The sequence below is a fragment of the Alosa alosa genome, chromosome 15 (assembly GCF_017589495.1).
Source record: "Alosa alosa isolate M-15738 ecotype Scorff River chromosome 15, AALO_Geno_1.1, whole genome shotgun sequence".
NCBI lineage: Eukaryota > Metazoa > Chordata > Actinopteri > Clupeiformes > Clupeidae > Alosa > Alosa alosa.
The window spans coordinates 24,064,828-24,086,912 of NC_063203.1; the positions used below are offsets into that span (position 1 = coordinate 24,064,828).

The window sequence follows — 22,085 nt, forward strand, 5'->3', positions numbered from 1 at the left end:
CAATTGCACAATTTAGCATTCCAGTGCATTACAAAGCCCATTATAATGTAAAATTGAGGTAACATCCACTAAGTGTCTTGTGTCTTAGTAACAGTTATTGCAGTATGAAATGTATACCAGATAGTTTTGGGCAGGGGCTATAAAAGAGAGACATTGGAGCCTGAGTGTAATATATCTATCAGATGTACAGTATTGGTGAGGGTCCAAACAACTGTGACATTGTTTGGATGAGAAATACTAAAGATATTGTTGTAAGAAAATAATGCTTATCTTGAACTCACCAATATGGTGACCAATGCCTAATGCACTGTGCTAGTGGGGCATGCTTTTTAGTAACCTGTAGGGGCCATTTTGTATGGAATTAGTTAAAAAATACAATAGAAAAAAAAAAAATAATGCCAAACACATCACACAAAATAACGGTCATGCAGGCATTAGCATTGTCTGTATAATCATTTATCATCAGGAGGAAGGCGAAGTCAGTTTCAATAGCATTAAAGGATAGTAGCTGATTATGAGCAAGATTAAGTAGTTGTTGGAGCGTTGAAGTCCATCAGGTTTTCCTATTTAAGCGTAGTGCAGTCCTATATTAACTGAATTAATGCATCAAGTTAAATATGCTTGTACAGTGCTTACCTCTCCAGTCAATTTAAAATACATTCTTTGAAAGTATAAAGTTGCAAACATGTAAAATATGTAGTGTGCAAAGAGCGGCAACAGTTAGTTAAAGGTGCAGTCAGCAATTGTATGCGATTTCAAGCCCACAAGAGTTTTTGTCACATTCAGCAATCATCTCCACACAACCGCTAGTTAGCCATTCTGTGAGTATGCTGTAAAAAAAAAAAAAAACAGGCCCCCAAATCTGGAAACAAACAAAGTGGGAGTAGCCTGTCCCCCTAACAAATTACGGAGTTGGAGTTTCTCTGGGAATACTGAGGGTAGGGATGAGCTACCTTGGTTCAAATATAATGTACATGCACCTTTTAAAGGTACTGTCAGCAATTCTATGCTACTTTTAGGTAGCTGCACCTTTCTATTGCTCTAGCAATTCTATGGCATTTCTAAGCTGTAACACTTTTTGCTCCAATCAGCGAATATCTCCTCATGATTCACTAGCTGGCCATTCTCTAAATACACCGTAAAACACTGTCTTCATGCTTTGTGAACTGGACAAACAAATAAAGTGACAAAAGTGACAAATAAAGTCTGTCCTCCAAACAAACAAAAATGTTTGCTTAGAACCATAAACATAAACATCAACAACGTGTTGAAGTGAGCTTGTTGGTCTGCCGCTTCTGCCTTTGTTGATTTTGCTGATGACGGGTTCCATGAATGTGTTGAGGTCCGCTATTTCTGACTTTACTGGATCTGCTGTTGATGAATCTCCTGAGCATATTAAGGGTGAAGTTGTTGGGATGCTGTTTTCAACATGTTGGTTGCGGTGTTCCCAGACCATGTGTTGAGGTGAGTTTCTAACATTGTTGGTTCCGCTGTTGCTAGACCCCCTGGGCCTGTTGAGCTGAGCTGGTTGGCCTGCTGGTTTCGACATTGTGGACAGACTCTGCAAGGTGGGTTTTTTTCAGTCCACCACAATCTTGTGATGTCTGATGTTGTTCTATGCTTTATGTATGAAGTAAACAAGTGAAGGGGCAAGCCCCTAGTTCCTACACAGTGCTCCAGATGGTAAATGATTATAGCATGGTTTACTGTATCAAAAGCTTCACTTAAGTCCAGCAAAACCAAAACAGAACAATTTCCAGAGTCAGCATTCAATAACAGGTCATTGGTCACCTTCAGCAGACTCTGTACTGTGAAATAACCTGAAACCTGATTGAAAAATGGCATAGAATTTGTTGTCAGGTAAAAAAGATGATAGTTGAAGAGACACAACTTTTTCTAAGACTTTGCTTAGCTCAAAAATAGCAGATATTGATATTGGCTGATAGTAACTTAAGACACTAACTGTAAGGGCCATTTTGTATGGACTCTGGACTAGTTTATATAAAAAAATAAATAGAAATAAGAGCAAGACCAATAAGCTTTTCAGTCCACCATTTCTGATGTTGTTGGTTTCGTTGTTGACAGATCCCATGAGCGCGTTGAGATAAGCTTGTTGGTCAGCTGTTTCCGATGTTGTTGGCAGACCCCCTGTGCCAGTTGAAGTGACCTTGTTGGTTCGTTGTTTCCAACTTTCAGTTCCACCATTGCTGGTTTCTTTGTCGCCGGACCCCTTGAGAATGTTGAGGTGACCTTGTTAATCCACTGTTTCCGTCATTGTTGGTTCCGCTGTTGATGGACCTCTTGGGCATATTGAGGTGAATTTGTTGGTCCACTGTTTCCGTCATTGTTGGTTCCGCTGTTGATGGACCTCTTGGGCATATTGAGGTGAATTTGTTGGTCCACTGTTTTCGTCGTTGACTCTACTGTTGGTTCTGCTGATGGAGCCCTGGAGCATATTAAGGTGAGCTTGTTGGTCCCCCCTTTTCGACGTTGGTTCTGCTGTTGACGAACCCTCTGTGCTTGTTGAGGTGAACTTGTTAGGATGCTGTTTTCAACATTGTTGGTCCCACTGTTGATTGCGCTGTTGCCAGACCATTGGGGTATACTGCGAAGCACGTTAGACATATCTAGGCTATGTAGACATATCGAGGCTTGACAAAGCCCTTGACTCAGGGGTATACGTTAAAGGCACAATGTGTCTTTTTTGTGAACTTTTGAAGTGTAATGCATTCAAAAATCAACTATACATATCAATAGAATGTGAAGAAATAACACTACTGACATTTTCTAATCAAAGAATATGCATAGCATTGCAGAGATCTCCCTCTCCTGTTCCTGACTTCTTAGAATCTATTTGTTGTTAAAGAGTTGTTTAAACTAATGTAATTTCAAGTGGTAGCTTTGGCTCTTGACATTTGTGCCCATAGTTTTAAATATGAACTTATAGCCTGAAGGTGCAAAGGAAAAGATGAACATACCATTTTAGTCATAATTCAGGTATTCTTTATGTTACATGAAATGTAGCCACTGTGCTCTTAGAAAGTTTTATTGTTAGTTGTAGAGGATGATTGTGTAAGGAATAACGTTCTGTAAGGTGGTCATTATCGTGGCATATCTCCCGACAGTGATGCAGCGCTGGCCGTGGCCTGCTGAGTTTCACTTTCCTTGACATCCTCTGGTTATACTTAGCAACGGTCCGGTATTAAAAATTATCAGACCGTAGGGCGTTGGGAAGTCCCATCGGAGTGAATGGAGCATTCTACAGCATTATAAAGAGCCGTGTAATAAATGGTAATAATAATGACCTCTAATAGTAAACAGAACGATTGGCTGTAACCACTGACTACATGGAGCATTTTAGTTACTGGCTACGTAGCAAGAACACTTGTGTTGCTGCCAGACTCTCACGGTGACTGTTCTCCAAACGCCTCTGCTGGTCAGCGCGCTCTCTGGCTGCTCTGACAGCTCGAGCCGTCCCTGTACTGTTCTCTCCAGGTCTGGGACTGACACTAGACACCCAGGCCTTTTCTTCTTTGCCTGGCCCTTACGTTTGCCCACTCTTGTCTGACTCGATGCAGGGGGGATGTAATCTTCGTCAGTCTCCACCCGAAAAAAATACCTTATTACTATTTTCAGTAGACACATAGGGATAGACAGTAGCGAAAACGGTGACGGGGGAGGGAGCCGTGCATAGGCAATGTGCGTTTCGTCGTTTCTACCACTAGCAAATCATTGTGACATCATTGTTTTCCTACATGCTGCCCCCAACTGGATTGGCGTGTGGAGTGTGAATTAAATAAAACGAAATCCTGACGGATTGTGCCTTTAAGTGATACTACGATTGCAGTTATGTGATATATTTGTCAAACTAGGCTTTCAGTTCAGATCTGTGTTCTCGGTGTTGGGATGACGTTGGCCAATCGTGAAACGTTGAGACGCACAAGACCGCCTCTATTTAAAAACAATTACTTCCGCATTCATGAGCGATAGCTTAATCTACACTGCAGTCATTTTTTGTGTCTAACCTATAACATCAAATAAATCAATTCTCATCAGTTGTTGTATGGTATGCACGTCCATAGTGGGATATTTGCACGCACAGCACTATTAAAACGCATTCGAGATCCAAAATGTTAGTAGAGGCGGAGTTCCACCTGTAAGATATATGACAGAGTCCTACACGTGAGAGAACTTTGTTTTTAAGACAATTGATTGGTCAGTGTGCGGTAGATTACACGATTTGCGCTATAACTTAGCACATAACCTCCTCCCGACCAGGTTTGGTTGACAGCATAAGATACCATGGTGATATAGCGACACTAAAACAGATCCACTTTCATGTCACAGCATACCCTGACTTTAAGCGCAACATACCTCGCTAACCCACTAATCGAGATTCGTAGTATACCCCACATGTGCTCGTGTTGAGGTGAGTTTGTTGGTCCACTGTTTCCAACGTTGTTGGTTCCGCTGTTGACAGATCCCCTGAGCCTGTTGAGGTGAGCTTGTTGTTTTGTTGTTTCTGTCGTTGTCGGTTCCTCTTTGGCTAGATCTGAGCGTGTTGAGGTGAGCATGTTAATCCACTATATCCGACGTTGTCGGTTACTCTTTGGCCGGATCTGAGCCTGTTGAGGTGAGCTTGTTGGCATGCTGGTTCCAACATTGAGGACAGACCCTGTGGGCATGTTGAGATGGGTTTTTTCAGTCCCCCACTATCTTGTGGTGATATCTGATGTTGTTCAGCCCTTGAGTCTTCTGAGGGTGCTGGTTCTAGTTCCTGCATAGGCTTGGCCTTTATCAGAGTAAGTTTCTAAGGATCTTGGACAATCGCCTTTCCATAGTTATACACCTTGCTGGATGCCGGAATCTGTGGGTCTTGATGGATCTGTGCACATTGAGTAAAAACATGTTTAAACCATTTGCAATTGCAAATCATTTCTGAAGCTACTTTTTGCAATATTGGGTAACCCTTCCTTTTACGGTCCCCTAATTACTATTTACCCAGTTAAGGCCCTCACTGGTTCTCCTTGCTGCAAGCATTGATTGTTATTACAAGTGAGATGTTTAGTTGTGTGATGAGAGTACAAGCCAATTCCTACCTCAGATGAAATTGTAATCGGAATGAAGTGATTTCCATTAAACTCAAAGGGAATGCATCTGTAACAGGAAACAGAAGAGGTCAAAAGGTCTGACCTTACTGTACCTCCATAGTATACTGTACATTGTCCACCATTTTTGTCTACTCTCATTTCATCTTCTTTGACGGATCAAGTTTTTGGTAATGTTAACATGCCACCATCTTAAGAATGGAAATAATCTGCCATGAAAAACATACATCCCGAATATGTACTGTATACAACCTCCTGGATTCATTTGATTTTATGATGGTTGGTAATTAAAGGGTTTCTGGATTTTTGTGTTTACCTGTTTTTAGTATCTTTCCATTCTTTGCCAAAATCTTTAAATTGATCATTTGTTACAATCCAACCAGTTTTATCCTTGGCTTCTTTAAGCATAAACCTGAGAGAGATAAAGAACGTGTTTTAATTTTTTAATGAAGAAATATGGGGATTTTATATTTGTATCTGATACTACTGATACCCCTCCCCAGATACTTGCTCACCTATCATCATAACATATGCTAGGAGTCAGCGCTACAAGGCCTCTCTCGGACAGTTTGTGTAGATACTCATAGCCTGTGAAAAAACAAAAACATAAGCAAACAATAAACAGTATGTATACACATCTATAATGTTATACAGATCTATGCTAATAATGATGGCAGCTTGTGCATAATGACAAGACTCACCATAGCCGGTGTATTCAGAGTTCTTTCTCCAGTTTGGCACACAAACAATGATGTTACGATAACCTTTATTCCAGTAGTGCAGAACAGCCCGGTAGATACCAAAGAATGAGTAGAATATGTTCAGGCCGTGGCTGAAAAAGAAGGGCATGATATTGAGATCCTGTATCGAATTGTTTTTTTTTTTTTTTGCATAGCATTTTTATTATATACTGATGGTCTTCCGGATCTTACCTCATAGCCACATTGCCCCCATCAATAATCACCAGTGGTAGGTCATCATTTCCTGGTTCTTCAGAAAAGGAGAGGTTAAGTTCCTTAAAGTCCTTTAAGATGTTAGAATAGTCCTCCCATTTTCCCAGCAGGTCCTTAATCTGTTGTTAAGAACAAACATTGGCTGTGTGACTTGTAACAATTGATGGTCAATTTGAAATGACATTCAGAATTTAATGGGCATACCAATATCTTAACAGATATTTCCTTTATATTGTTTTTTGAGAGAAGCAGAGTGGAAAGATCTGGTCCCTCTTTGCCACATGGGTCATCAGGTAACATAAAGGAATCTTTCATAAATGTAAACTGAAGAATTCTGTGGAGGAAAGAAAATATAGATATACTATATATTGTATTATTGAGCTTTGACAGACATATTATTGAGAAACACTAGAAACTCAGGCATATCCATTAAATCCAAACCAAAAGAGTTGGAAAAACTGGTTACTGGTTTTTGGTAACCACTTGTTAACCTGCTAGCATCCCTACATTTACCTGTGGTATGGTTCACTCCAGCTGTCTGGGCCTGGCAAAGTAACAATCAGCGCACCAGAATTCTTAGCTAGTTTTTCCATGAAGCTGTAACACAGATGATTTTTAAGTTATGAAACCTATGAATGCACACACACATTCCCCCAGATATAGTGGAAATTCTTGAACTATGCCAATGTTTCCTCTTGTTCATAGGCAGTATGTAATTTAATGTCCAATGATTTGATAATGTTCATTTATTATTACTGGTAACAGTGACTCTCAGACTTATATACCAGAGTATTTGACATGACAGTTCATGAATATGACAGGGCATGATGCTGTTTTGTTGCTGAAAGATGGCTGTCATAACATATCCTACAATGAAGAATTTCTGTAGAATGTTACTGTTGAAATAATAATCATTGGTTCCATTCAGATTTCACATATCCTGCCTAAGCCAATGCACTATGTAGACAAAAGTATCGGAACGTCTGCCATTACACCTCTCATTCTAAATTAATATTCAGCCCCCCCTTACAGATGTAAAGGGAGGGACCCACTTCATATTAATGCCTATGGATTTAGAATAGGATGTTATTGAAATTCCTGTAGGCATAACAGCAGGTGGCCCATTAGTTTTGTCTTTTTATTACACGGCTCTTCATAATGCTGAAGAATGCTCCATTCACTTGAATGGGCCTTCCCAGCGTTCGGTGGTCTGCTAATTCTCAATAACAGACCATTGCTAAGTATAACAGACCGCTGTCAAGGAAAATGGGTTTTGTGCTTCTATTTCACGTCTTTCATATCACTACGCAAGGACGGGAACTTCATTCAAAAGTGAAAGCGGACGGTTGATCAGCTGTGTTCTAAAGAATGTTTGATTCAAGTTCAGCGTGTGCTGTTGCGAACTATTTGTTTCTCAGCAAAAGCCACGATGAAACGGTAACAAATAGGCTATACCCTAGGCTATGTAGGCTAAAGAGTCATATCGTGGGGAGTTTATTGTTTCGGTTTGGCAAGTAGCCGTGTAATAAGCGGGATAATGTATAGAACGCCGGTCATTATTGGAAAAATATGTCCCTTCAGGGCGGAACAAGACCCTCCGCTGCGCGTCGGGGTCCGGTTCGCCCTGTCGGGACTTATTTTCCCAATAATGACCGGCGTTCTATACATTATCCCTTACTTATTCCACTGCTTGGTTGAATTTCCCATTGTCCTACGTAATTTAGAACAACCATTAACCGTATGTTATTTGCACACCTAAGAAGAAGATCCATTTTGTGGGCCGTATTACACTTGTATATTAATTCGCCGAACTCGTTGTGAAGTTTAAATGAACTGTCACGTTGCATCTGAGCTGTAAAATGCAGACGTTCAGAACATGGCAACATTGTAGCATATGACGGCGGTGGCTTTTAACTAGATGGATGACAGCAGGCTAAGTAAAATAGCGATGTTTCCAAGCTAAAGTTCATCAGAATCTTGGGATACGCCCGCTTGACAACGGGAGAGATAGAACTAACGACTGGCCTTTGGCCGTAGCAACCATCCATGTAGAACTAGTAACGGCAGTTTGTCCTGGAAGTTAAGAAATTAGTTGATATGTGTTGGAAGAAAGTAGTTCTACAAACAAGACAAGTTTTGGCGATTAAAACGTTTTAATTGTAACAGGAAATGAACACAACGCAAGTGGCAACAGTGGAATAAGCGGGATAATGGACTCCACGGTGGTCTGTTCACAGAAGTTAATGCACTTGCGCTTTGCGTCGGGGCCGTTTTACAACCTCGACTGTGCATTAACTTCTGTGAACAGACCACCGTGTCGTCCATTATCCCTTACGTAGTGTATTAGTCTGCTGAACTCTGCTCTGCTGAACTCTGCACTGTATTAGTGTGTTGTACTCTAGAGTGTATTAGTGTGTTGTACTCTGCTTTGTAGTGTATTAGTGTGTTGTACTCTGCTTTGTGGTGTATTAGTGTGTGGAACTCTGCTTTGTAGTGTATTAGTGTGTGGAACTCTGCTTTGTAGTGTATTAGTGTGTGGAACTCTGCTTTGTAGTGTATTAGTATGTGGAACTCTGCTTTGCATTGTCGAGTTCTTTACCTCCACCTTTTGCAATAAATATGTATAACAGGACACCTCAGTGGCCTTTGTGCCTTGTACAGTAATGTGGGTTGTACACACCTGGCTTCCTTTGCTTCAAAGGGTGTATAGACCAACAAGTCCTGCAGATGGTCCTGTAGTTTATCCAAATAATGTATTTCTGTGGGCAACAACAGAGGAAAGCTGATTTAAACGTTTAAATTGAACATTGTTTCTACTTCTTGGGCAATTGTTGAGGAATACTATTGTATGTGTTTAAAATAGATAGGGCTACATCTGAGGGTTTTGAAATAATCCAAAATTACTGGAATCACGACCGCTTATCTGGTGTTGGGAGGGAATGAAGACAGAAAACACCATTAAAAATAGGACTGAGTGTCTGCAATTACCTGACTGCTCTTGTTTACATGTTTGGGCCTTGTACAATTTTAAGAAATGTATAAAAACCCATGTGTATAAAAACTCATATGTGTACAAAATCTCAATCTCAATCATGCACTGAAGAAACAAGGATGATTGGAATCTATTGTACTTCAGAGTATGTTAACTTATTATTGTACTTCTAGAAACATTTAATTTCTTAACATCAAAAAGAACAGTATCTACTGAGATTGCCTGAGGTATGGCAATGCCAGCTGACATTGAGGAAATGCAGCACACAAGGAGCATAAATCTGGATGTTCTTTCTAATGTTTGCAATTGCCAATCAGTAAGCAACCACTGTTGCTAATCACAGACACATGACCTTAAAGTAATCTGTTCATGATGTATTGCTGAATCTACTGCAATTTTACACTTACCGCAAATTACAATATTTTTATGTAGTTTCATCCACTCCGGGATACAGATGATGATCTTTCTGTGCCTTCTCTCCCAGAAGTACTTGACAGCCTGGGCGAGCCTATGACAGCAGTAGAATTGTCCACTGCCATGAAACGTAATCAGAGACAGAGATGAGCTGAAGTAAATCACTCATGCGCCAAAACTTGCTGCTTTACAGTAATGTAATCTCACTCCTAATTATAGATAGATAGATAGATAGATAGATAGATAGACTTTATTGATTATTGAAATTTTGTCTATCTTATAATTAATGGACAGTAAAAGTTGCTGCTTTAGTGTAATCTCATCCGTAATCAATGTCATTGTCTTTCTGTTAGTAAATGGACAGACCGCAAAAGTTAGTAAAAGTTGCTGCTTTAGCGTTAGCTCACCACTATTCATTATTGTTGTCTGTCTATTAAATGGTAAAAGTACTGCATTTATGGCACTTTATTTGAAGGTGTCTACATAAGAGTGAAATGGCACTGTCATGAACGTGTCATAAATATTATAAACAAGTCATAAACGTTTATAACATAACGCTTCTGTCAAGTGTCATTCGGTTTTTGTCATAACAGGTTAGTTAAGGTTAGTGTCATTCAGTTTTTGTCATAACAGGTTAGAGTTAGGGTTAGTGTCTTTCAGTTTTTGTCATAACAGGTTAGAGTTAGGGTTAGTGTCATTCAGTTTTTGTCATAACAGGTTAGAGTTAGGGTTAGTGTCATTCGGTTTTTGTCATAACAGGTTAGGATTAGGGTTAGTGTCATTCAGTTTTTGTCATGACAAGTTAGGATTAGGGTTAGTGTCATTCGGTTTTTGTCATGACAAGTTAGGATTAGGGTTAGTGTTAGGGTTATGACTCTTATCACTCTTATGTAGATACCTTGAAGTAAAGTATTACCCATTTATGTAGTGCTCTTTTACTCATCAGAGCTTTACAGGTTAATGCTGCACTTTTATAGCCTAGAAATCTAGACGCGCTAGTCTAGCAACTCTCCGTTGGCTTGTGAGCTCCAGAAATCAAAACTTAATCAGGACATTGAAATCGTGTATAGAGTCGTTTGGTGGGCTTAACATAATGATTGATGGCAGAGTTGCAACGGTTTGGCTTGAATTCCCTGCTACTTGAAAACAAATATCCTATTGCGTGCAGAGGGAATTTGAAAGACAACTGATTATCCCGCCCCTCGGACTGAGCACTGCGAACTGTGAGTGCCCGCCAGGCTAGCACTTTTACCCTTTCACATATACACTCCGATGACAAAGGCTGAAAGCAAGTGCCAACTTGCACATCAGGAGTAGTTAGGTGTTCAGTGCCGTGCTTAAGGGCACTTAAATACAAAGTCAAGAGGATCAAACTACCAACCCTCTGATTGCTATGCGGCGACTCTACCTCCTGAGCCATGATCACCCCCATTAAGTCAAGTATTTTCATACTGCATGTGACAACCTTTCATTTTTTTTTCTTACTCACCTTCGTGCAATTCTTGCGCCATCAAGAATCAACCATCTCAAATTTGGATCTCCTTCGGTCTGAATCAAATGAAGCTTGAAGGGTTGATGTTTATGATGGTACTGGCTAACAGCCAAACCATCATCTTGAATGGGCACTGAAATCCCTTCTTCATTTGGTGATATACCCTGTGCCATGTTCTCTTCCTGCTCTGGATCTTGTTGTGCTACAGTTTCACTCATGTCCATGCAAGTTTTATCAACCAAACAAACACTTGATTCTGATCTCCCGAAGCACTCAAGAGTGAAGCAGAAAGAAGCACTCACTCTTAAAACTTTTTGCTTTGTTTTTCTGATGCAATGTTCACATGCCTCAACGCCGAGTCTGATGTACTTCCGTAAATGACACAGGAAATAGTCTAGCGCACATGCTTTTCAGAATGACGTTGATAAGGGGGTTGGGCTCTCCTGTGTCCATTCTCATATAGTGGCATGTACAGCATGCACTGTCAGGGACTTTGTAGTCAGTTCAATTCAATTCAATGCACTTGATTGGTGTAACAGGGTAATCCATAGGAAGGGCCAAAGGGCCAATCACAGTAGCCTGACTACGCCACCCTGAAGCCTAATGCGTCAGGGAATCTTTAAGAGATCGTACCGCTTTCAGGTTCGTAACTACACAGTGGAGACATGAATTCCATGAAAACAATATTTATTAAGACAAAGGTTGGGCAGTGGGGATCTGAGGGTGGAAACTATGGACGTCCACACAAATATTTGACATGCAAGCATCAAGAAAGGCTCACCTGTTACACAGCAAAGGCACACCGCAAAGCGATAAGCAATACACAAAACCACACTACACGTGTGCTTAGACTAGCCCCCCTCAGAGCCACCTCCTTACTAAATAAACATAAAAGTTACAAACAGAAGGACAAGACAGGCAACACAAAAACCAAACATAAACTAGATGTACCGCAGAGCGGTATGACCGCCGCCCAGTCCAGCACATTTTTTCCACAAAAAGAAATCACGCTGAAAGGCCTATATGATTCTAACTGTCTCACTAAATTGCATTATCCACACTCAATTCTCACTGGTATCTGCTAGACAACAAGTACCAAAACATGATTAGTTCATAGATTTCACATGTAAAATTCATTTTATACAACCCCACCTCCATCTTGCCTGTTTATAATTCTGAGAAATTCTTGATTGTTTGTGTTATGTTATGTGTGTGTGTGCGTGTGTGTGTGCGTGTGTGTGTGTGTGTGTGTGTGTGTGTGTGTGTGTGTGTGTGTGATGAGCGTCGCGTGCTTGTGTTTGTGCCTGTGACATTACTGTGAATGTATGTGTGTGTGTGTGTGTATCTGTTTGTGCACATGTGTGCACATGAAATGGGTTAACATGACCCCTGGAGGCAAACATACGGAAAAAAATGGTCATCCTAGGCCCTACAGTTCTCAAGATATTCACAGAGAACTGTGTCTGCCCTACCCTCCTTTCGGGGGTCCAGTCCAGCGGGGGGGCTACAGATCAAAACGAAAAATGACGGTTCCATGCTATCCATGTGGGGGTACATGCCCACCAAGTTTCGTGTACCCCGGTCTTTCAGTGTCCCGGGAATCCTTGTTGGTGTACGTCACTAAATGTACACATAAATTATTTTTTGTAAGGCCCCCATGAACGAAAGTACACAAAACTTGGCATGCATTCGGAGGGTGTCATAATGATCCTACACTTTTAATTTCGTGCAGTTTTGACCTTGTCAGCCAGAGATATTGTGATGAAAACACAAAATGTTTTTTGCTTTTAATTTTAACTTGGTGGCGCTATACATGAAATAAGTGGTAATGGGATGGGTTGACATGCCCCTTAAGACCAACATACATAAAAAGATGGACCTCCTAGGCCCCTACGGTTCTCGAGATATTCACAGAAAACTGTATCCGCCACCTACAGGCCAGTTGGTGTATAGTAACATAAATTAATTTATTGTGTGGCCCCCATGAACGGAATTCCACAAAACTTGGCATGCATACAGAGGGGTGTCATAATGATCATACACTTCCAATTTCGTGCAGTTTTGACTTTGTTAGGTCACAGATACCTTCAATTACAACACCTCATTTTTACTTTTTTGTGTTTAACTAGGTGGCGCTATACAAGACAGCAGCACATCAGCATGACTGTGCTGCCTAAAAGAACAGAACACAGAAGATTAAACAAAGAACACACCACAATATACATAACATAAAACCACAAATGTTTATGGGGAGACAGCATGCCTGACGGTAGCACAGGCAGGGGCTACACCAGTGGAGCCTATATTGTTACTGGCTGCTGCCCCTCTTAAGTAGCGCTCCACTGGTGCCAGATTGCTTAATTGCCTATGCCCCACCCCCCTCATTAGCACTGGCAGGTGCTATTAGAAATAGCAGGCAGAGAAGGTCTACCTGCTACATTGGCATGACAATTTAAAGATAAAAAGTACTGGCATGACAATTTAAAGACAAAAAGTGTTGCCAAAGTATTGAGGTGTAGCCTATTTGTAGTCTTTGACTGTTTACAAAATACCATACTGCATACAACTTACAGGTCCCCACTCCCCCCCTTCTTCATCCCCACCCACACATACGCAAATGGACTCAAATGGCCAAGTGAGTCTGACAGAGAAAACAAACATCAGCATGGTTGTTTCAATAACATGAAGTAAGAAGTATATGACTTAAGACTGAGGAGCGGGGGAAATAATAGAGAATAAGGCAGTAGTGTTTGGTAGGGCTGCAGCTATCGATTCTTTTTGTAATCGATTAATCTAGCACTTTATCAATCGATTAATCGGATAACTTTTTTTTTTTTTTTGTATTTTTAAACAACCAAAACAAATAATGCATAACGAAAATGACATTGCTGTAAAATGATCAAGCAATTGGCACAGAGGTATTTATTCTAACTCCAACATTTGGCTCCAAAAACTAAGCCCATTTATTTGCAATTTACCCATTTAGTGTTTATAAGTGCCAGTGCCAACAATTAAATAATGTTCAAAAATACTCTCTTTGTAAAATTGCAACCTCTTGTGCATGACTTAGCTGGGGAACAAAGCTGTCCATACTATGTTGTGGTGCTGGGAGGGAGAAGAGGGGGCATAATGTAATGTATTAATATGCACAACAAGTTTCATGCTGTAATCTAGACCTGACATCAAAGTAAATATCTGTTTTATGTAGATTTCTACACCTGCAGCATTTGCCATTAGGCTACTAACAAATAATTTTATCATTACTAAAAAATAGCCTACCATTAGGCTACTAACAAATAATTTTACCATTAGGCTACTAAAAAATATTTTTTGGGGTGAGCCTATTTGCTGTGGTAACCTAGCAACCTGTGTGTGTGTGTGTGCACGCGTGCAGTGCGTGAGAGAAGATGAAGGTGCATGCGGCATAACCTACTGTCTTGCAATTGAACATGAATAAGTTTACAACTTAAAAACATCAAAGCTAAACATTATATCACGACATCGCTACAAATACAGTATGTGATTAAAATCAGCCAACATCAATGTAGGCTATAGGCTACGTAGATAGATAGATAGGCTAGATAGATTCATAGAGCCTACTTTATTGACGTTTAGTGAAACAGCATGGAGTGGATGTTTTCGTTTCAGATGCTTGTTCTTTTCCTTTTTGAGTAATGATCCCAAAACTTTACTTGAAAACTTTATAGACATTCTCTGCCATTTATGGACATCTTGACTCCGCAATTGCGCCAGCTAAATTCAGAATGTATCACGATTCTGCGCTAATGGTGTGCTTCCTGAACAACTGTCCGTGTGGAACAATCAGATCCCCTTGGCGTATAAGATAGAGCGTCATAGGAATTTAACGAGGCTTCGAGGCAGGGTTTTTGCCTCGAGTAATTTTTGTAATCGAGTTATCCGACTCGATGAATCGTTTCAGCCCTAGTGTTTGGGACCTCATGTGCTTTCATTTTTGTCTTTTATACATATGGACTTCACATATGAAGAGTGTGTGTGTGTGTACTGTATATGAGAGTGTGTGTGCTGTGTCTGTGTGTGTGTATGAGTGTGTGTGTGTGTGTGTGTGTGTACAGTATGAGAGTGTGTGTGCCGTGTCTGTGTATGTGTGTGTATGAGAGTGTGTGTTCTTCCTCTAATCTGCAGCTGCTCACATATTTACTGTCCCTCTTCCTTTAACACTCTCTCACACACACACGCACACACACCCCTGCTGTCTATGTAGAGGCCTATGCATGGACTGTGGGGAGACTACAACAGGGTTATTAAATGTGAAGGAGCTTACCTGGAGTGGGTGTGGGCTATAGGCCCGAAGATCAGACTCACTTCACTCTGACTGTCTTGGACACTCTCTCACTCTTGCACTCACACACACACAGATGTTCATTCAACACTAGAGCCACACACAACCAGGTTGAATAACATCACATCCGAGACTGTGGTCAGCAGCACAGAGGCCTCCTTCCTTTTCACTCTACACGGCAGACTTTAGTTACATCTCTGAGCTGTGTCACATCCAGAAATTTGCTGTTGACACAGCCATCGTTGGGTGCATCAAGGGTGACCAGGAAGAGGTCTGGTGAGAGACTATTTTCCCCTTTCACCGACAAAAAGCCAGTTCCGTTCCCGTACCAACATTTGAACCTTCATAGCGTTTCTACTAAACAAAAACCGGTTCAGAATGTGCCACTTTGGTTCAGAGAAGGTTAAAAGCATGACTTTTCTCTCCGTCTCAACTTTACCATGCCACGAGTAAACAAAACTACCACAACTACCTATACACTACAGAAGGAATACTCTGATCTGATTGGCTGGTGGGTGGCTATTAATTCTGAATAACGGGACACCTATGATGTAGATCTGGTAAAAAAGCCGAATCAGCGTTCCATATCATTGCTTATGAATGGTAACTATAACAACCATAGTAGGACGACAGTTGAGCCTCGAAAGCAGGCTTTGCAACAATGGAATCAACTGTAAACAAGCTAACTGTTCACCATTATCACTGTTAGGGCCAAAGACAGTTGTACAACAAACTGAACAAAGTCGGCTTCTTTTCAAACAGAACCGCTTGTTTGTTTTTTTTCGTGCTAATAAGGCATAATTATAGCCTATAGTGGTGATACGCGGGACAACGGCCTCCAAGGTGTCCCGTTATACTGTCCCTCTTTTTAAAGGAATTAAAGGACTTGGCAGAGGAAAGATCTTTGCCTTCGCCTCATCCATAGTCCGTATAAGGGGACACCTCGGCAGCCGTTATCCCGTACTTACATACTGTAGCTAATTTCTACTATTTTTACGGGGACCACCACTGTCGTTATTATCTCCTGTTTATGCATGTCATTAACTCTTGTTTATGCATGTAACACTCTGTTGATGACGCATCCAGCTTCTGCTCAAAACTGGTTGAAATGCAGGCTGGTTAACTATACTGTAGCACCAAGTTTCAAAACATTCTGAACCGAACCAGTTCAAGAACACATTCTCTGTTGGTCGAAAAACACCCTTGTGGCACTCAAACTACCCGCAACTCAACACTACAAAAACTAAAGAGCTTGTTATAGACCTTAGGAGGTCAAGACCATACCCACGACCAGTCCAGATCGATGGGGGTTAAATAGAGGTAGTGGGCACCTACAAGTATCTTGGGCTGCTGCTGGACAGGTAACACTGAGCATCTCTACATAAGTCAAAGCTGGATGTACTTCCTGAGGAGGCTGCGATCTTTCAACGTATGCAGGAAACTCCTGTGGATGTTCTACTAGGCAGTGGTCGCCAGTGTTTTATTCTATGCAGTGGTGTGCTGGAGGGGCAGCACAACAAAGAGGGACACTTCAAGGCTGGTCAAGCTGATCAGGCGGGCGGGCTCTGTGGTTGGCATGGAGCTAGAGTCACTGGTGGCAGTGGATGGTGGAGAAAAAGACTCTTGACAAACTGCTGGCCATCCTTGATGATGCCAGCATCCCTTGCACACCGCTGTCACCAGAGAAGCCTGTTCAGCAACAGATTGCTTCTCCCAGAGTGCAACACAGATCAAAAAGTCCTTCCCTCATGCCATGAGACTGTACAACTGCACACTTCTGGAGGAAGGAAGGCAGAGGACTGAACATCCATACACACAGTGCAAGGACTCGACTGATTGATCTATTTAGTACTATGGTACTGTGCATCTCCGCAGAAATATTTATGCATTAATATAATAACACTATCCTGCACTTTATATTTATTTTATCCTACTTTTATACGTACCATAGTGGTACTGAGCGCATTTTAAATTTGACACTTCTAGCGCTAATTTGCTAGCCTGGAAAATCCAGACCCTGATAATCTAGAAAGATTAAGATTAAAGGGACACCAGGCAACGTTTTCGTGTTAATTAATCATCTTCGTAAGTCGGTATATGGTTAAATGACTCATTACGGGGCGAATGAAGGCTCTCTCGCCCGCCCCTACTGCCTGTAGGAAGAATATCCCACTTGCAAGTTCGGTGTATCCTACCCCCGACCCGAAGCAGGATCAGTTTACAACACAGAGGCAGGCTAACGAAACGCTAGAGATTGTTGCAAACGTGTGTATAATGGCAGAGCCGGTGAAGAAGCAGCGAAAACCCTTGACGGAAGACGCAAAGAAAAGGAAAAAAGGCATCAAAATTGCTATTTAGCGCTATTTTATCGATATTTTATCACTATTAACACTAATAGCTGACGGTACACTTTGGATTTTGGCATTAAGCTGCACATTGGTTTTCTGGCCTTTCACAAGTTTGTTTAAACATCCACAGCTCAGACCCAAGAGCTTTGGATTTAGAGATGTCACTTGCTTGTTTTGCATTCTGTTTTGTGCAGTATATAGGCCAATTGGAGTTACATTCTGTAGCATTCACAGGCACACCAGCCATGTTGCTGAATCTGCATGATATCTGTATAACACTGACAAGAACTTCCCAATTACCAGTCCGCACCTGAATGTGCGTGCCTCAAAACGTGGTAGTGTGGTTGCTATGATGTTGGTAGGCTGCCTGTCAACTCATAATGACTTTGAATCTTGAATTTTCAACTTTCTTTCCCATTATTTTGACTTAGTATCTTGTCATTTTGACTTAATTTTGACTTATTTTTTTCAAGTGGCAGAAACAGGCTTCCATACATAATTTTGACTATGTCTGGCTTCCATACATAATTTTGACTATGTCTGATACAGATGATGATGATTCCTTTCCATTTGTTAAGCCTCAATCAATAAAAAGCACCAATGTCCTTTCAGTGAAAACCTCATGTATAATTTGTGTTGCTATCTCATCAATATATCAAAACATACATAGATGCAGAAGATGCATGAACAACAGCACTGCCAGTTGACCCACTGCATTCCAGTAATTTCATCATCAGTATGTCTATGAACATCACATTCCATCAACAGCAATGGCCATGGCCCATTGACCTTTGGCACACAATTCCTACAAACATCGGCACAGCAATGCTCTTTTTGTCCTAATTGAACTTCCTCTTCTTGCTCTGTCTCTCCAAGGCTTTCCTCCAAGGCCAAACTGCACAGGTCCTCCACACAGAAACTACTGCACAGGTCCTCCATAAAAATAAGTGTTACACAGGTCCTCCATAGGAAAACTGTTACTTGCACAGGCTATAGTGGAGGGTGAGGGAGGGTAGGTGGCTCTGCAGGTTTAGAAGATGTCAGAGGTGCTGTGAAGGGTGTACTGCAGACTTCACAGTTCTGTTTCCCATGATGTTTTGTTGAGTCTTTCTTCAGTCGCATTTTTACATCTGGTTTTAACTCTAGGTGGCAGTACATCTCTGTATATGACCATACATTTTTGGTGTTCTTTGCTGCAGTTCATTTTTCATCCACTTGTTGTTGTCTTTGTCACTTCCTGTTCTGTTTTCCCAGAAAGCTGTAAATATCCCTAATGGCTGGGCTCAATGTGGGGTGGAACTCAGTGTTTAGCTCAGCCCACGTTGATCATGTCCCTCACCGCCTCAGTCTGTCATTCAAGTGTACATCAGAGGTCTGAGTCCAGCCCCAATCTACACACTGCAGCCAGGGGCTTCTCTGGCACTGCTTCATGCAAAATCTGTACTGTCCACTGAACTGCACAAGAAATTCCAGCCCAGAACACAGAACTGTGCTCATATCCTATGCTGATGGAAACTGTGCTCGTATCCTATGCTGATGGGAACTGTGCTGATGGGAACTGTGCTCATATCCTATGCTGATGGGAGCTGGGCTCGTATCCTATGCTGATGGGAACTGCTCGTATCCTGTGCTGATGGGAACTGTGCTCGTATCCTGTGCTGATGGGAGCTGTGCTCGTATCCTATGCTGATGGGAACTGTGCTCGTATCCTATGCTGATGGGAACTGTGCTGATGGGAACTGTGCTCATATCCTATGCTGATGGGAACTGTGCTCGTATCCTATGCTGATGGGAACCGTGTTGATGGGAACTGTGCTCATATCCTATGCTGATGGGAACTGTGCTCGTATCCTATGCTGATGGGAACTGTGCTCGTATCCTATGCTGATGCTGTGCCCATATCCCATGCTGATGGAAACTGTAAGTGGCGCTCCTTCTGTCTTCTGTACAGTATGCCAGTAACGGAGCATGTGTCTAGCAACTAGTATGACTCGACCAAAAAGTATCCAAACTCAGAAAGCATATTTTCAAATGTTTACTAAAATAGCCCTGAGACAATAGGGAAGGGAATGCATAGATGATCACTCTATTTAGATGATATGTAAGGGCTAATGTATTGTCCATCGCTCATTATGTGAAAATAAGTCAGAATAGAAAGCAGAGGAGCCTTGATTCATTCTGAAGGGACTTATATGACCGGCGGACAATACATTATCCCGCTTATTATTACATTACATTACATTACATTTGGCTGACGCATTTTTAACCAAAGCGACTAACAACATGTTAGCATTTACATTTAAGTTTTAAAGCAATTCTCTCAACAATTTTAGGACAATTTAAAAACGGTAGAGTACAGTAAGTGCATCAGTGAGTGCTGTACTATACGGCTAATTGATCACAATGGGGTGGGGATCAAAATTGGCAGGAAGGAGAAAAAAGCTCATGGTGGACCAAACCAAAGGCAGACGGAGACAGTCAAAACACAGAGAGGGCCAGCAGAGGGCTACAAGTGAACAAGTGAGTCTCAGGACAGGGATACTGACAGAACCGCTTTCAAATCCAAATATATCAAACCAGTCTTAGTTATAGTTTTGCTAGATCAACCTTTGCTAGTCATCCTCATCATAGTCGTTGTCTATGACAGTTGGGCCATGCAGCTCTTCTGCATTCATGTCTTCTTCCAGGTCTCCATAGATATATATGTTCTCAACTTCATCACGAGACTCACCTGGTCCATTGTGAAATCTGTATGTGTTTGCAGAACCTGTTCAAATGGAGTGTGGCAGACCACAAAATATTCTTAATGTGGAAAAAACTGGTTTAGGCATAGGTGTTATATTATAATGGGTTAGCATTTCAATGCATTACGTGTAGAATAAGTACTACTCATAGAATTATTTTATTAATGAGATGGTTTCTGACACACTGTGTGCAACAGTGTTCATCTGAATTGTGTGCATGTATGTGTGTCACCTAAATGTTTTTTCTTCACCAGGTACAGGATGGCAGGGATCAGCAACAGTAGGAACAACCCTGAAATCACTCCAGATGCAATGATGGGAGCCAGAGATGCTGTACAAGGAACACCAAGTTACATGAGCAAACAACACACAAACAAATAAATAATATCAAGTGCTGGATGTTTACCTCTTATGATGACTGTCAGTGGTGCTGTCTGTGTTGACTTGAATGTGCGGCTGGACACAGTGACCTCATAGACACAGCTGTAGTTGCCCTGGTGGGAGTAGTCTGCCTCAGGAATGTAGAAGGAGGCTGAGTGGTTGATGGCGAGCTGAGTCCTGGTCCTGTTAGACCCATCAAAGATGAGGTGGAAGGAGCCTCCTTGGTGCTGTGGCTCAGTAGAGCAGATGAGGGAGAGACTGTGGCCCCTGGTCACCTCTGGCCCCTGAGGCCCCCAGAACAGCCCTCCATCTGGGGCACTGAGAGAGATGTTGGGCTGCACAAGCACCACTGGGGAAAGTTTATCAGTGGAGGATTAATATGAAATGACACGTGACTAAGAGCTAGAATGGCTCTTTATGTAAGTCAACGAGGCCTCCACAACTTCCTTAATAACCACAAATATATTGTAATTATTGAACTGTGTTATACATTGCAAATCTGGGTTTGCAGTTAAAAAGTGAAACATTTCACATATTATAAGATGGAAGTTTTCATATAAAACAATATCCTAACTCCTTATGTCTAAATCCATAAACATTTACAACATTACTTAACAAAACACAGAAATATTTGCATATATAACATATGATCACATTACCTATTACAGAAAGGCTGACGGTAGCACTTTGGGGGGATGTGAATTCACGTGTGGAAACCCTTGTTGCATACTGGCAGTAGTAGGATCCTTCATGGATAAAGTCCACTTGAGGAATGGTGAAGAGGGCAGAGGCTCCAGTGGAGATCTTTGTCTCTCTAAATGACCCAGAGAGCTGCTGTAGGGTGAATGTACCACCCAGGTGCTGTGTAGAGATGGAGCACCTCATCTGGGCAGACTGACCCCAAGAAACCTCTTTCCTGGTTCCCAGTGAAAGAATTGGCTGCTCTAGTACAACTGGAAAAGGAATTAGGGTGAGATGCAAGAAACAAATATAACCCAGTGGGAAATTTAGTTATACATTTATGTTTTTTATTTTGTTGGTTTACAATGAATGTGAATTCATAATGTTAATAATGTAAAGTAAATGTAAGATGTTAAGAATGTTAAAATAATGTGGTGAGAGGTCAGGGGAGGTATAGGAAGGTGTGTGTGGGGAGAACGGGACTGAGGAATAAGAGAGAGGAGAGTGAGGAGCTGTGAATCACGCTGCTAGTGAAAAAGGTTATAGAACACCAACTTGAGTTTGCTTAGTGTGAATGGGCATAGACAACCGGCCAGGTAGTCTTACAGAATTCCCGTGGGTGGAAGGACAGAGCTAGTCATTACGCCTGTC

The 22,085-nt window shown here is 41.5% G+C and overlaps 2 protein-coding genes across 2 annotated transcripts; both read right to left on the minus strand.

Annotated features, from left to right (window-relative positions):
- Positions 1-4,393: 4,393 nt before the first annotated feature.
- Positions 4,394-11,245, minus strand: LOC125307911 (NEDD4-binding protein 1-like). Its single transcript, XM_048264042.1, has 11 exons — positions 10,957-11,245; positions 9,461-9,585; positions 8,742-8,820; positions 6,575-6,658; positions 6,266-6,395; positions 6,041-6,180; positions 5,810-5,940; positions 5,624-5,696; positions 5,425-5,520; positions 5,100-5,157; positions 4,394-4,885 (listed from the first exon to the last, which is right to left on the minus strand). Exons 1-11 carry the CDS (start codon positions 11,181-11,183, stop codon positions 4,811-4,813), a joined length of 1,218 nt encoding a protein of 405 aa, XP_048119999.1. The 5' UTR covers positions 11,184-11,245; the 3' UTR covers positions 4,394-4,810.
- An 8,706-nt stretch (positions 11,246-19,951) lies between these two features.
- On the minus strand, positions 19,952-21,638 carry LOC125307912. The gene is made up of 4 exons (XM_048264043.1): positions 21,413-21,638; positions 20,779-21,102; positions 20,605-20,703; positions 19,952-20,395 (listed from the first exon to the last, which is right to left on the minus strand). The coding sequence occupies exons 1-4, from the start codon at positions 21,636-21,638 to the stop codon at positions 20,241-20,243; spliced, it is 804 nt and encodes a 267-aa protein (XP_048120000.1). The 3' UTR covers positions 19,952-20,240.
- Between the last annotated feature and the right edge of the window lie 447 nt (positions 21,639-22,085).